A 15,048-nucleotide genomic window follows, 5' to 3' on the forward strand; every position below is an offset into this window, starting at 1 on the left:
GCCCATTCGTTAAGTCTTTGTCACAGCTGGAGACGTTGTACAGTGAGTAGAGCACCTGACTTGTGAGTATGAAGTCCTGAGTTGGAGCCCTAGCATTCCATATGTCAGTGATGCTCTGATTCTTGGCCTCTACCCACCCACCTCTTTTCTCTCTCTGTAACTGCTACCTTGTAGTCTATTTCATTTTAAACATATCTTTTATGTTAAAGGAGGAGAGGGTGGTCTGGGAGGTGGCGCAGTGATCAAGTTTTGGACTCTCAAGCATGAGGTCCTGAGTTTGATCCCCGGCAGCATACATACCAGAGTGATGTCTGGCTCTTTCTCTCTCCCCCTTTCTCATTAATAAATGAATAAAATCTTTTAAAAATAAATAAATAAAGGAGGAGAGGAAGGCAGTGAAACAGCCAGCAGGAAACTGGCTGTGTGGTGGGGTCAAGGACTCATATGCCTGCTGCCCCAGCCCGGTGCCCCTGCACCACTTGTGTGGGCTCAGTGATAGGTCCTTGCCAGAGCTGTAGGTGGAACATGAAGAAACAAGGGCTTAGCTTTATTAAAAATGTAACTTGTAAATCATTGAGGTGGGAATGACCACGTGCGAGAGATGCTCTACACATTGCTTGGTCCTCTCCTCACAGTGACTTGAGTCGGTGCCGTCCCACATGTCCCCACCGCCACTCCCAAGTGAGCAGTACCTGGCTGTGGTGGGGAAGTGCCAGGTGAGAGGAGGCCCCAGGTGCTTGGCTCAGAGCTGCCTTGGGAACTTTGACAGAGGTCGAGAGGGGTCATGCCCTGGCATGTCTCTTAGTGGAGAGATCCTTCATTCAGAGAACCGCAAATTACAGCTGCTTCCTCCCACAGTCAGTGTGCATCTTTCTGACTAGCTCAGCTTAATTTCTCTTTCTTTCTTCCTTCCTTTCTTCTTCTTTGTTTTTTCTATTTGATAGGGCAGACAGACATTGCGAGGGGAAGGGGAAAACAGGAACAAGAGGAGAGGCACCTGCAGACCTGCTTCCCCACTCATGAAGCCTCCCCCTTGCAGGTGGGGAACAGGGGCTTGCCTTGCACATGGCAACATGTGCGCTCAACCAATGCTCCATCACCTGGCCCCTCAGCTTAGTTTCATAATAAATATAGTAGATGGTGGTGTCTCTGCCAAGCTCCCTCCCTCATCTCTGCCCTGTTTACACTGGAGGGACGTCTTGGAGACAGGCATGGAGAGGCAGTGACTGAAATCCCCGCCAGACCTGTGGTCTGCATGGCTGTTAATGAATGCTGGATCTGTTGTCCCTCTGAGCTGGTAGCGGAAGCATCGCTTCGGACCTTCTGCCTTCTGCACCAGAACACAGTCTACACTGATCACCACCAGGTGATATATATTCTCAACAGGCTCTATATTCTCTCATAGGTTGAGCTGAGAAGTCAAACCTCCCACTCCACAGAACTGTCCAAAGCAATCACCTGCTACTGTTTTTATTTTTGTTGTCAGAGCTTTGCTGCTCCATGGTAACTTTGTCAGGGAGAAAGAGAGAGAATGCGCTGGATAAATGTTGGACTCTCAAGCATGAGGTTCCAAGTTCAACCCCCAGCACTGCTTTGTGCCTGAGTGATGCTCTGATGCCTGTCACCCCCCACCTCCATTAATGAATAAATGAAAGAAGGAAGGAAGGAAGGAAGGAAGGAAGGAAGGAAGGAAGGGTGTGATAGGTTAAGATACCACATCACCAAGTTCCCCGGGATGCATTGGATCGACCTTCCCGTGGTGCATCCCGTGAGTACCCATTCATTGGGGAAACTGACGATCCTTCCTAGCCGACTGAATCCACATGGATCCCAGTCACTTTCAAAGTCAGCAACAAGCAGCTCCTGACAGCTTTGCTGCTGACTGGCTACGGAAGAAGGGCAAACGCTAGAAGAAGAACCAAGTTCCCCCAGTGTGGTGGGCGCTGGGCTCGAACATGAGCTGTGTGCATGACAGAGCTGGTGCACTATCCAGGTGCTGCTAGCTATCCTGCCGGCCCCCTCGGCTGGTACTTTTAATTCTAAATCATTTGGAGTGTGTGGATACTGCCCAGTGCTGTGTTTTTCTTGGTGCAAGTTGAAAGTCCTCTTTAGGGAGTGGGGTGGTAGCACACACATATGCACCTGGTTAAGTGCACAATACAATGCACAAGGACCCAGGTTCGAGCCCCCAGTCCTCACCTGCAGGGGGAAAGCTTTGTGAATGGTGAAGCAGTGCTGCAGGTGTCTCTCTATCTCTCTCCCTCTCTACCTCCCCCTTCCCTCTCGAATTCTGGCTGTCTCTATCCAATAAAAAAGGTAAAAATAAATTTTTTTAAAAGTCCTCTTTAGTGAGGTTGAGACTGAGGATGCCGGAACTGCACTGTGTGTGACATTGACACTTGAAAATGAAGTACTTAGGAGGCGATGCCAGGGGCCGGGGAGAGAGCTCAGAGTGTTAAGAGCACAGGACTTGCATGTCTGAGGATCTGAGCACCCAGATTCAGCCCTTGGCACCTATTCTAGAGCTGAGCCGAGCTGAGCTCTGGTCTCTTTTCCCCTTTCATAAAAGTAAATATTTAGGGGGTTAGGCGCATATGGCACGAAGCGCAAAGACTGGTGTAAGGATCCCGGTTCGAGTCCCGCCTCTCCACCTGCAGGGGAGTCACTTTGCAAGTAGTGAAGCAGGTCTGCAGGTGTCTATCTTTCTCTCCCCTGCTCTGTCTTCCCCTCCTCTCTCCATTTCTCTCTGTCCTATCTAACAACAATGACATCAATAACAATAACAATAAATAACAAGGGCAACAAAAGGGAAAATAAATAATAAAATAATTAAAAAAAATAAATAATAAAATAATTTTTAAAAAATCCTTGGAGGTTGAGCTCTCACCCAGTAGAGCACATACATTACCCTGTACAGGGCTGAAGCCTCTGCTCACCACATGGGAGCATCTTCATGGAGGAAGCTTCATGAGTGGTGGAGCAGTGCATTGGTGTCCATCTTCTTTTTGTCTCTCCCTCTTTCACCTTCTACCTTAAGAAGGATGAACAGGAAGAGGGAGCCCCCTGGGAACAGAGGAATATGGGCAGTAGTATCTCCAGTGTGGTAACCCCGGTGGCAGAGAAATCTACAAAGTAAGTATAATTATTTTTGAAAAGGAGATTTTGAGGGCTGTGAGGCGGCACATCCAGTTAAGTGCATGTAGTACTATGTGAAAAGACCCACACGAGGACCTGGGTTCAAGCTTCCACACCCCACCCGCAGCAGGGATGTTTCATTAGTGGTGAAAGCAGGTCTGCAGGTGTCTGTCTTTCCCTCTCCCTTTCCTCTCTCAATTTCTCTGTTCTGTCAAATAAAATAAAAAAAGAAAAGAAAAAAAAACTTTGCAGTCTGGGAGATGGCACAATGGATAAGACATTGAACTCAAGCAGGAGGCTGTGAGTTTGGTCACTGGCAATGGATATACCAGATAATTCTAACTCCCTCTCACTAATAAATTATTTTATTTTATTTTATTTTATTGCCATCAGGGTTATCACTAGGGTGCCTGCACTATGAATCCACTGCTACTGGAGGCCATCTTTTTTTTTCTTCTATTGTTGTTGCATAGGACAGAGAGAAATTGAGACACAGAATGGGAAAGATAGACACCTGCAGACCTGCCTCACTGCCTGTGAAGCGACCCCCTTGCAGGTGGGGAGCAGGAGCTTGAACCAGGATCCTTGTGAAGGTCCTTCACTTTGCACTATGTATGCTTAACCCAATGCTCTACCACCTGACCCCCATAAAGTATTTTTTAAAAAGGAGACTTTTTTGGCTTGGTTAGCAATGTCACAGAAGATCAGAGATTGAGTTTACATGACAGATGATTTGTACTAAGACCAAATCCAATCTTAGACTTCAGCCATGACGTGATGGTAGAGCCAGCCTTTAATAGCACCACACCCCATCAAAAGGCCATGGAATCCCAATCCAGCCCTTCAGCACTACTGCTTTCTTGTCAGGAAGAGCTTCTCACTTCCACAAGAAACCCTGTTAAAGCTGGGTTTCAGCCTCTAGACAGAATAACCTCTCACTGCAACACAGGGCCCAGTGGCCTTCAGTCCCAACTGGAACTGGTGAATCACAAACATCTCTCCTCCTTCTTGGCTTCTCCCCAATGCCCTTAACATTCATCCCAGACTCTGATTCTTTTCGAGACCTGTCCAGGAACGCCTCCCATGTCTCATCACACCACACTCCCGACCGTCCACAGGGTTCCAGCAGCAAAGACATGAGGTTGCAGTGTGCATCTGCCGCCTTTATGCCGGATTGGTGAATGAGGCTGCACGAGTCGGCTACCAGGTTCTGAGGTCATGGAGTCTGCTGTGCTTCCTTCCCTTCCCCACCCTGGAGAAGGCTTGGTGAGGGGGCTGGAGAGGCAGGTGAGTACGGAGACCAGGTTGTGGTGCCCGGTAGAAAGAGCTGCTCTGAGAATGACACTCATATTTCTTCTAGAAAATTCTACCAGAAGGGGGAAAATAAAAAAAAGATGGGTGGAGGGTAGATAGCATAATGGTTATGCAAAAACCAAACAGCAAAGCTCTACGTAGGCCAGCATTGCCTTGTGCATGAACCAGGTTTGAGCAGGGCCCTTACTACATTGAAGGAAGCTTTGGTACTGTGGTCTTTGTCACCTTCTCTGTCTCTATCTCCCTATCTTAAAAAAAAAAAAAAAAAAAGAAGGAAAAGGAGCGGGGTGGTGGTACACCAAGTTAAGTGCACATGCTACCATGTACAAGAACACAGGTTCAAGCCCCTGGTCCCCATCTGCAGGGAGAGTTTCACAAGCAGTCGAAGCAGTACTCCAGGCCTCTCTTTTTTTTTTTTTTTTCTCTGTCCCCCTCTCAGTTTCTCTCTGCCCTAATAAAAGAAAGGGAAAAATAAAGTCTGGACACTGATTTAAAAGAGAGAGAGAGACAGACAGACAGACAGGCAGACAGAGACAGAGACACAGAGAGAGAAACCTTAGCGAGATGCTTGCATGCCAAGTGGAACCTTTTCCGGTGTAAGTGCTTAGAAGAGCTCCTGTTGTAAAAAGTGGAGTCTGCGTAGGTATGAATCCTGCGATGCAAACAGGTGTGCTGGGCTCCTCCCTCATTGGGACCGAGGTCCAGGCCTGGGGAGGTGCTGGGGCCGCTCAGGGCCTGTGGCCGGCCTGCTTGTCCAGGCTGGAGTTGAGGCCCAGCGCGTCCTTGGCGGGCGCGGGCACACAGGTGCAGCCCACCGCCAGGCTGATATACTCCTCCGCGTAGACCGCGTGGCCACCCGCGCAGCCCGCCGTGCGCCGCAGCACCGCCAGAGGCATGTAGACCGGGGTGCTGCGGAAGCGCGGGTCCTCCTCGCCGCGCGGCCCAGTCAGGCAGCCCCGGCACAGGCAGTAGGCCTCGGGCAGGGACCGCGGGTAGCGCGCCGGGTCGTAGGAGATCCTGCGGGGAGAAACACACTCGGGGTGAGCCAGGCTGGAGGTCGCAGGTGCGGACCGGGGGACCTTCCCTGTGCCCTCTTGCTCCTCCTCCCAGCTGCCAGGGAAGGCACTCTGGAGGGCTTTACTTATTTTGCAAGAGCACTGCTCAGCTCTGGCTTATGGTGGTGTGGGACATTGAAGCTGGGACCTGGGAGCCTCAGGCTTGAAAGTCTGCTTGCATAACCATTATGCTATTTTCTCCCACCCTACTTATTTATTTATTGGAGACAGAAATTGAGAAGAGAGGGAGAGATATAGAGAGACACCTGCAGCCCTGCTTCACCACTTATGAAGCTTTCCTCCTGCAGGTGGGGGCCAGGGGCTTGAACCTGGGTGCTTGCACATTGTAATATTGCATTTATCCCTGTGTGCCACCGCGTGGCCCCCCTCTGGCTGGTTTTGACTGTGGTGTGTAAGCACCAGACACAGCAGCTTTCTGATTCCTGGTCTGATCTCACCTTGACCCCAGGCCATCACAGGGCCTTTAACCTCCCAAGTGGTAGTGGTGGTGGTGGGGTCTTGTCTCTGCCCAGGTCACAGTGCCCGAAGCCTTGACGAGGTAGCAGGTGGGACTGCCACAGCCTGGGTGCCGCCAGGGCCTGCAGACTAAAAATACCCCTGGTCAGCATCCTGGCCTGGGTTCCCGGGGACAGTGCCCCGTCTGGGCAAAGGCTTTGTGACAGAGACACCTGCCTGGGACATAATATGAAGGCTTAAGCACCAGTGGCTTGCAGTTGCTCTAAAAATAGCAATGTGTTCCCAGGAGATGGGGTTCGAAGCCTGTGTCACGGCCCTGCCACCTAGGCCTATGGGCACAGATGCCCAAGGTCACAGGCAGGCTAAAGGCACCATCCCTCCTGCCTGGAGAGACTGGAACTGAGGTCAGTAAGGGGTGCTTTTCAGCTAAAGAAAGCAACCAGGAAACAAACAAAACAAAAAAAATCAAGAAACCCCCAGTCCTTCCCTCCTCCAAACGTGGCCATGCATGCCCCTTCCTGGCTGTTTGTGGGTATCATTTCTGTCTTCATATTTCCTGTGGTTGAGCTGGCAAGAAGACACGGAACATAAAACAAGTCACTCCCCACCCCCAGGATCCCAGGAGGGTCCCTGGGGGCCACTGTGTGTGAAGTTTGGCTGCTGGGTGGGGACAGCTGGCCCAGCTTAATCCAAGAACAAAGGCTGACAACGGAGGTGATGGACAGTGGGTTCAGCTCGGAATGCAGTGACACAGGGACAGAAAAAGAGCAGGGGCCCTGGGACCCAGGTGCACTAAGGAAACAATTCCAAGCAGTTCCTGAGGACAATGGATCCTGGCCCGGCCTGCACTCCATGTCCTTATGTGGCCGGAGTTCCCTACAGCCCCTGTGTGGGGCACCCACAAGAGAATACAGCAGCTCAGCTACAGAGCCCCCAGTCTGGGCCTCAACCATGAGCTGTGCACGATGGGCAGGGAAAGTGGGAGAGTGCAGGTGGGGGGGGGAGGGCTCTGGCAGGTTGGGGGTACTCTGGCTGCCCCTATCTGGGTCCCTGCAAAGTGGCGGGGATGAATCTGATCACCAAGCTCTTCCCCAGCTTCTCAACTCGCAGGACTAAGGGTGTGATTTTTAAAAAAAAAAAATTTATTTTAAAGACTTATTTATGTATTAACAGGAGAGGGGGAGAAAGAGAACTAGAGCATCTCTCTGGCACCTGCGATGTCAGGGCTTGAACTCAGGACCTCATACTTGAGAGTCCAACACCTTATCCACTGAGCCCCCTTTCTGGGCTGTACTGTGAACATGTGATTATTTATTTATTTGCCAACAGGGTTATCACTGGGGCTTGGTGTCAGGACTAAGAATCTACCACTCCCGGAGATCATTTTTCCTTTCTTTCTTTTTTTATTTGGATAGGACAGAGAGGAATTGAGAGAGAAAGAGGAGATAGAGAGAGGGAGAGAAAGATAGACATCTGCAGACCTGCTTTTGTGAAGCAGACCCCTTGCAGGTGAGGAGTGGGGGATCGAACCTGGGTCCTTGTGCTTGGTAATATATGTGCTTAACCAGGTGTGCCACTGCCTGGCTTATTATTAGTAGTAGTAGTATTTTGCCTCCAGGGTTATTGCTGGGGCTCTGTGCCTGCACTACGAAGCCACTGCTCCTGGAGGCCATTTTTTCCATTTTGTTGCCCCTGTTGTTTATCGTTGTTGTTACTATTGCTGTTGTTATTGCTGTCATATAAGACAGAGAGAAGTCAAGAGAGGATGGGAAGACAGAGAGGAGGAGAGACAGATAGACACCTGCAGACCTGCTTAACTGCCTGTGAAGCGACCCCCTGCAGGTGGGGAGCTGGGGGCTGGAACTGGGATCCTTATGCCGGTCCTTGCGCTTTGTACCTCGTGTACTTAACCTACCAGCCCTGTTATTATTATTTTTGGAATAAAAGATTTATTTATCAGTGAAAGAGGAGGAGAGGGAGAACCACAACATTGCTCTGACAGCCCAGGAAGCTTACTCAGTGGTGTGTGTGTGTGTGTGTGTGTGTGTGTGTGTGTGTCCATCCTTCTGGAACTTGCCAGAACCTTCTGTGTTGGTATGCTTCACATTGGTTTGGTCTCACTCCCCCCCCCCCCCCCCCCCCGCCTCCGGGAGATTGTGGTTTAGTCTTTGCCTTTCGGAGCTTCTCCCTTCTCCCCACCCCCTGTCCTATGTACTTCCTGGGTTCCTGACTCTGCCACCGGGAGGAGAAAGATGGAGGAGCACATTGTGTGGTGATTAGGTGTTGGACTGTTTGCCCGCTCATGAATAAAGATTAAACTGCGTTCTCAGCTCAGCCACGAGTCTCTGGTCGTCTCTGTCTCCCGCCCACGAAGCTAGCCCTGCGAAAACAACACTTCTGCTGATGTTAAGGGACATTTTATAGGCGGGGGAAGGAGAAGAAGCCATGGTGGGGTGGAATACCATCTCTCCCTCCCACCCCCATCTGTATGCCAATCAAACCCAGGCAGGGAGAGAAAATGCCTGTCAGTCAGAAACAACAGTATCAATTTCAGAGTGGGAGCCTTTAATCCCAGGACAATGACTTTATTTTTATTCTGCCGAACACTGCTGGGTGCTATATCAAGCAATGTCTTGGCACTATGAAAGGTCACTTATCCATAAACACACACACACACCAGGTTAAGTGCAAGTAGCGCAAAGTGCAAGAACCAGCATAAGGATCCTGGTTTGAGCCCCCAGCTCCCCACCTGCAGGGGAGTTGCATCACAGGCGGTGAAGCAGGTCTGCAGGTGTCTATCTTTCTCTCCCCCTCTCTGTGTCCCCTTCTTTCTCCATTTCTCTGTCCTATCCAACAACGATGACAACAATAGTAACTACAACAATAAAACAACAAGGGCAACAAAAGGGAATAAATAAATATTTAAAAAAAAAAAAACTTGCTTTGGGGGGATGTGGAAGGTGGCACAGTGGATTAAGTGTTGGACCCTCAAGTATGAGGTCCTAAACTCAGTCCCTGGCATCGTATGTACTCTGGTTCTCTCTCATTGACAAATGAATGGAAATGATTCTGGAAAGACAGCAGGGAAGAGAAAAAAGAAAAGAAATGGTTTCCCTGACTTCTTAGGGAGCAGGGCATGGTGGGAAAGGGAGCGGGCTCAGTGCTGCCCCCTGCTGGGCCCTGGGAGACAGGACCCCAACCCCCACCCAGGGCCTCGCTACCTGAACACCTGTGTTCTCAGAGCTTAGACACAAACTTGCAGGTGCAGAATCTGATGACAAGACAAAAGAAACTGGGGGCTGGGCAGTGGCTCATATTAACAAGTGCGAGGGCCAGGTTCAAGCCTCCGCTCCTCACCTGCAAGGGGTCCACTTCACAAATGGTGAAGCAGGTGTCTATCTTTCTTTCTCTATCTCCCTGTCCACTCTCATTTTCTTTCTGTCCTATCTAATGAAAATCAGAGAGAGGAAAAAAAAAAAGGGAAAAACTGGCTGCCAGAAGTGGTGGATTCATAGTGCTGGCACAGAGCCCCAGAAATAACCTTGGTGGCAATAAAATAAGTAAATAAATAAATAAAACAAAACAAGTAAACAAGAAACAAGACAAAAGGAATCTTCACAAAGGAGCACTGTGGTGGAGGTCACTGCCCTCTCTCTCCCTGTTATACTCCCAACTGCCGGTCTCTCATGGAGACTGCTTCCTTTTACAATTCAAATAGTGCTCTGGGGGTGGGGTTTGCAGCACAGAGCAAGAGAAAAGCAGAGAATTACTCAGGCACATGCTCTGTCAAGAATCAGACTCAGGACCTCAATCTTATGATGTGGTGCTCTCATCACCGTGCCACGTCCAGTGCCACAGAGTGGGTCTCTCTGTGATACAGAGAAATCTTTTTTTTTAATAGGCATCTGTATTTATTTATTGGATACACAGCCAGAAATTGAGGGGAAGGAGAGATAGAGAGGGAGAGAGACACCTGCAGCCCTGCTTCACCACTTGTGAAGCTTTCCCCCTGCAGGTGGGGAGTGGGGGCTCAAACCTGGGTCCTTTTGCATGGCAACATGTGCTCTCAATCACGTGCACTACCACCCAGCCTCCTTCCTTTATTTTTTTTTACCACTCAGCTCTGTCTTATGGTGGTGCTGGGAATTGAACCTGGGATATCAAAGCCTCAGGCATGAAAACATTTTTGCATTACCACTCTGCTATCTTTCTAAAGCTAAGTTTAAAGAACGAGTCCAGAGCACCACCAGGTTTAAGTGGAGACAGTCCTAGGTCCACCCTTCTCTCCTGCCTCCCTGGTCATGACCTTGATCATGACTCTTGCCACTATCTTCCAGTCCTTTCCCACCAAACCATCTGAGGTGTGTCTCTTGGGTTCCCCGGGGAGTCACAAAAGCCTCAACATAAGGCGTGTTGTTCATACGGGAGAGAAGGATTATTTTTAGACTCTGCCCCAGGTAGGAAGATGTAGAAGACCTGGCAGGTGTGTCTTTGTGGGTTCCCACAACACACTGCTCTGGGTGTGGGCTTGGCTGAAAAGCACTGAGGAGTCAGTCACAGATTTCACCTTGGGCAGTTTTGTTTTTAAAGCTTCAGAGAGACAAACACACACATTGCAGAGCAAAGAACAAATGACTCTCTATCCTGGAAGCTGGGTATGCCTTGCCTTTTTAAATCTATTTATTTACCTTTTTTCACCGCTCAAGGCAGACTTTTTCAGATAGAGACAGAGAGGTAAAGAGTAAAAGAAACCACAGCACCAAAGCTTCCTCCAATGTGGTGGGGGCTGGTCTCAAATCTGGGTCACACAGATGGCAAAGCCTTGCACTGTTAGTGCAGAAGTGACATTTTTGAGAATGGAAACACATGAGAGTCGGGCGGTAGCGCAGCTGGTTAAGCACACATGGTGCAAAGCACAAGGAATGGTGTAAGGATCCTGGTTCGAGCCGCCGGCTCCCCACCTGCAGGGGCGAGTCACTTCACAAGTGGTAAAGCAGGTCTGCAGGTGTCTCTCTTTCTCTCCTCTCTCTGTCTTCCCCTCCTCTCTCCATTTCTCTGTCCTACCCAACAACATCAACAACAACAACAATAATAACTACAACAATAAAACAACAAGGGCAACAAAAGGGAATAAATATTTTTTTAACAGAGAAACACGTCTCAGATAAGATGGCAGAGGAAAGAGAGACAGACAGAGAGAGAGGAGAGAGAGCGCTCACACAGAACCAGAGAAGACCTGGATTCCATGGCAAGACGTGCATCTTAACCAGTGAGCAGCTATTCCTTGGACCCTTGCACCCCCCACCTGGGAATGCCACTTAATCTATGCATGACCACAGTACTACTCCACCTCTTGTTAAATCCCCCCCCCCCAGAACAGGGTTTGGCACCTGGTTGAGTGCACACATCCCAGTGCACAAGGGTTCAAGCCCCTGATGTGCACCGGCAGGGTGGGGGAAACTTCATGAGTGGTCAAGCAGTGCTGCAGGTGTGTTTCTCTTTCTCTACCACCCTCTTTCTTCTCAAACTCTCTCTGTCTCTATCCAAAAATAAATAAAAAGACCCCCTATGCAGATGTCCCCATGTGATGACCTGAGACTCGTACTCGTGTCCTTGTGCATGATGATATGCACTGTACTGGGTGAGCCACCTCCAACTGTGAAGACCGACTGAGCGATCAGGTGCCGGCCCACCCCAAAGACCAGTCTACAGATGCTGGCCACATAGCACCCACACACATGCTTCAGGGTTTTTAATTTTTTTAATTTTATTTATTCCCTTTTGTTGCCCTTGTTTTATTACTGTAGTTACTGTTGTTGTTATTGATGTCGTCGTTGTTGGATAGGACAGAGAGGAATGGAAAGAGGAGGGGAAGACAGAGAGGGAGAGAGAAAGACAGACACCTGCAGACCTGCTTCACCATCTGTGAAGCGACTCCCCTGCAGGTGGGGAGCCGGGGGCTCGAACCGGGATCCTTATGCTGGTCCATTAACGCTTTGCGCCACATGCGCTTAAACCTGCTGTGCTATTGTCCGACTCCCAAAATTTTTTAAAAAATATTTATTTATTCCCTTTTGTTGCCCTTGTTTTTTTTATTGTTGTAGTTATTATCATTGTTGTTGTTATTGATGTCATTGTTGTTGGCTAGGACACAGAGAAGTGGAGAGAGGAGGGGAAGACAGAGAGAGGGAGAGAAAGATACCTGCTGAACTGTGAAGCGACTCCCCTGCAGGTGGGGAGCCGGGGGCTCGAACTGGTATCCTTAAGCCAGTCCTTGTGTTTCGCGCCATATGGGCTTAACTCGCAGCGCTACCGCCCCACTCCCAGGATTTTTTTTTTTTATTATTGGATAGAGACAGAAATCAAGAGGGAAGGGAGAGATAGACACAGCATCGTTTCACAGTTTGTGAAGCTTTCCGTTCTTACAGACTGGGAGTTTGAACACAGGTCTCTGTAATGTGAACACTTAACCAGGTACGCCACCACCTGGCCCAGCTCCAGGACCACCACCTGGCCCAGCTCCAGGATTCTCCAGGGTGTTTGGGCCTGGCCGTCTAGATGCGGCCTCACGCAGACAGGTGCTAGAGAACTGGCACCTGAGTGCTGAGTACTAAGAAGCAGTCAGGTGAGGGGGGGGCACAGGCTGCCCTCAGGAGAAGTGGAGCATCTTCACTTGGGGGGGACTGTCCTGGCTCCCACAGACTAGCCCTCCCCCAGCCACCCAACCTTGGAGGCCTCGCCCCACCATCACCTACAGGCAAGCCTCGCCCCCACCTGTAGCCCCACCCCTGCACTCATCTGTAGGCCACGCCCCCGCCTGCCTCCGAGACTTTCCACTGCTCAGCTCTCCCGGAGGCCTCGCCCTTCCGTGCAATTCCAGCCCCGTCTGCGCTCACCAGTTGACCGCCCCCTCCCTGGAGGCCCCGCCCCTCTCCTTCTCAGCCCCGCCCCTCCCCGGAGTCCCACCCACACCCACCCACCGTCCCTTCCCATCTGGAGCCCTCGCCCCACCTGTGGGCCCTGTGCCCCGCAGCCCCGCCTGCACTCACCTGTAGGTCCCGCTCCTCCCTGGAGCCCCGCTCCCGCTCACCAGGATCCGCCCCCATGAGTCCCGCCCACATCCACCCACAGCCCCGCCCCGTCTGTACGCCCGGCCCCCCCGCTGCCCCGCCCGCGCTCACCTGTAGGCCACGCCCCCGCCCCGAGCCCCGCCCGCGCTCACCTGTAGGCCCAGGGCGCCACGCTGCGCAGGTGCGTGGGCGGGTGCGGGTGCAGGGCGGCGCCCCCAGCCGGGCAGCTGGCGTTGCGCGCGCGCGGGCCCGGCTGCAGCGCGTGGTGGAAGGCGCCCAGCACGCCAGCCGCCAGCCGCCCGAACAGCGGCTCCAACAGCGCCTCGGGCCGCTCGGCGCAGCGCCGCCGTCCGGTCCTCGGGGCGCTCCCCGGCGGCAGCGCCCGCACCGCGCCGGCCAGCAGCAGCCAGACCTGCGGACGGGACCGCGTGAGCCGCCATGGGCGCCGACCAGCCCGCGCCCCGCGCCCCCCGCGTCCCCCGCGCCCCCCGCGCCCCGCGCCCGCCGCGCCCCCGCCCGCCGCCGCCGCCCCGCGTGGGGGGCCCGGGCTGCGGGGTGCGCGTGTGCCTGTGCCTCCCCGGCTGCTGCGCCACGGGCTGCGAGTGCCCCTGAGCCGCTCACCAGCGCCCGCATCGTCCGTTTGTCCGTCTGTCCTCCGTCCGTCAGTCCGTCCGTCCGTGGTCTGCTGGTGGCGGGCTCAGGGCGGGGGCGCCATGCTGGGCCACGGACACGCCTCCGGGAACCCCCGCGGCTGCCCCCGCCTCCGCCCCCCGCGACGACTGCGCCCCGAAACTGTGAGTCCAGCTGCTCGGACCCGCGCCGGGACCCGCCTCTGCAGCACGCGCCCAGGCTCTGGCTCTGCGGGTAAAAGCCAGGACCCCGCCGGCTTGCCAGGTCGCTCGCCTTTCTTCCTCCTTCCCCCCCAAAGGGCAGAAACCCCCGGATTTGCGGCGCTGGGGTCTGATGGGCTTTAAACCCGCTGCACCGCCCTGCGGCCAGGCGTGGGGACAAACAGCCACTTTGTGTGCGGCGCGCTCAGGCATTACTTTATTCGTAGCTTAAAACAACGAACCAGAAATACCCACTGAAGTCTATCCACAATTTAAGCAATTTACAGCTCTCTCGTTTGTTTTGTTTTGGTTATGAGCCATTTTTGGCTGTAAGTTGTGCTGTTTCGGGTTTGGAAAAATGGGAATAAAGGCTAATACTCAAAATGTTTTTGTTTTTTTAAACGATTTATGAGGGAGGCCAGAGCTGCACTCCTGCCTGCATCTGGCCGTGGAGCAGACTGTAGCTGTTGGGTTACTTCCCCCACCAGATTTTTGTTTAGTCCATTATTATTATAATATTTTTAATAGAGACAAAGAGTGAAAGAGATCACAGCTCCAAAGTGTCCTTCAATGCAGTGGGGGCTGGACTTGAATCTGGGTTGTGTACATGACAAGGCAGTGCACTGTCCAGGTGAGCTATTTCATCAGCCCTGATATATATACTGCAGTGTGGAAAATGGGAGCCAGGACATCAGACATGTACTTTCTCACCCAGCCTCCTCCTCAGCTCAATCTTTCAGTTTAATTTAGGATAAGAGAGAGAGAATGAGAACCGGAGGACAAGTGCTAGCACAAAGCACTGCTTTCCATCAACCAGTGAGCCCTGATCTTAGTTTTTTGGGGTGCAGAGGCTGCAGGAATACTTATACTGAGCCACCTCACTCCCTTTTATTTGATGTTGAAGTGTGGGAGTGCATTCAGAGAGAGATTATCATCACAGCATTTCTCACGACAACATAAACAAGACTGCAGCCAAAGCACTTACTTTCTGCTACTGAACAACATGTAGTTGTTTGAGAGTGCTGCTAGCTCCACAGGTTGCTGGGGAACAAAAGGAGCAGCCAGTGATTTTGGGTTTTCATTTTGCGGGAGAGCTTGAACTCCTAGTTGCTGTTGCAAAAACCAGCCTGTGACTCTCAGATGAAGCCAACAGGGAATGTCTTCAGA

General features: G+C 51.8%; 1 protein-coding gene across 2 annotated transcripts; it reads right to left on the bottom strand.

Moving 5' to 3' along the window:
- Nucleotides 1-3,910: 3,910 nt before the first annotated feature.
- On the bottom strand, nt 3,911-13,972 carry IL17D (interleukin 17D). 2 transcript variants are annotated; one of them, XR_009550738.1, is made up of 4 exons: nt 13,673-13,972; nt 13,204-13,463; nt 5,005-5,466; nt 3,911-4,501 (listed from the first exon to the last, which is right to left on the bottom strand). XR_009550738.1 is itself a non-coding variant. In XM_060194736.1 (3 exons), exons 1-3 carry the CDS (start codon nt 13,682-13,684, stop codon nt 5,178-5,180), a joined length of 561 nt encoding a protein of 186 aa, XP_060050719.1. In that variant the 5' UTR covers nt 13,685-13,972; the 3' UTR covers nt 3,911-5,177. The 2 variants fall into 2 exon arrangements, 1 of the variants encoding a protein (XP_060050719.1); XM_060194736.1 differs by having other exon boundaries at nt 3,911-5,466.
- Nucleotides 13,973-15,048: the final 1,076 nt, after the last annotated feature.

Source organism: Erinaceus europaeus, chromosome 7 (genome assembly GCF_950295315.1).
Source record: "Erinaceus europaeus chromosome 7, mEriEur2.1, whole genome shotgun sequence".
In the NCBI taxonomy this organism is placed as follows: domain Eukaryota; kingdom Metazoa; phylum Chordata; class Mammalia; order Eulipotyphla; family Erinaceidae; genus Erinaceus; species Erinaceus europaeus.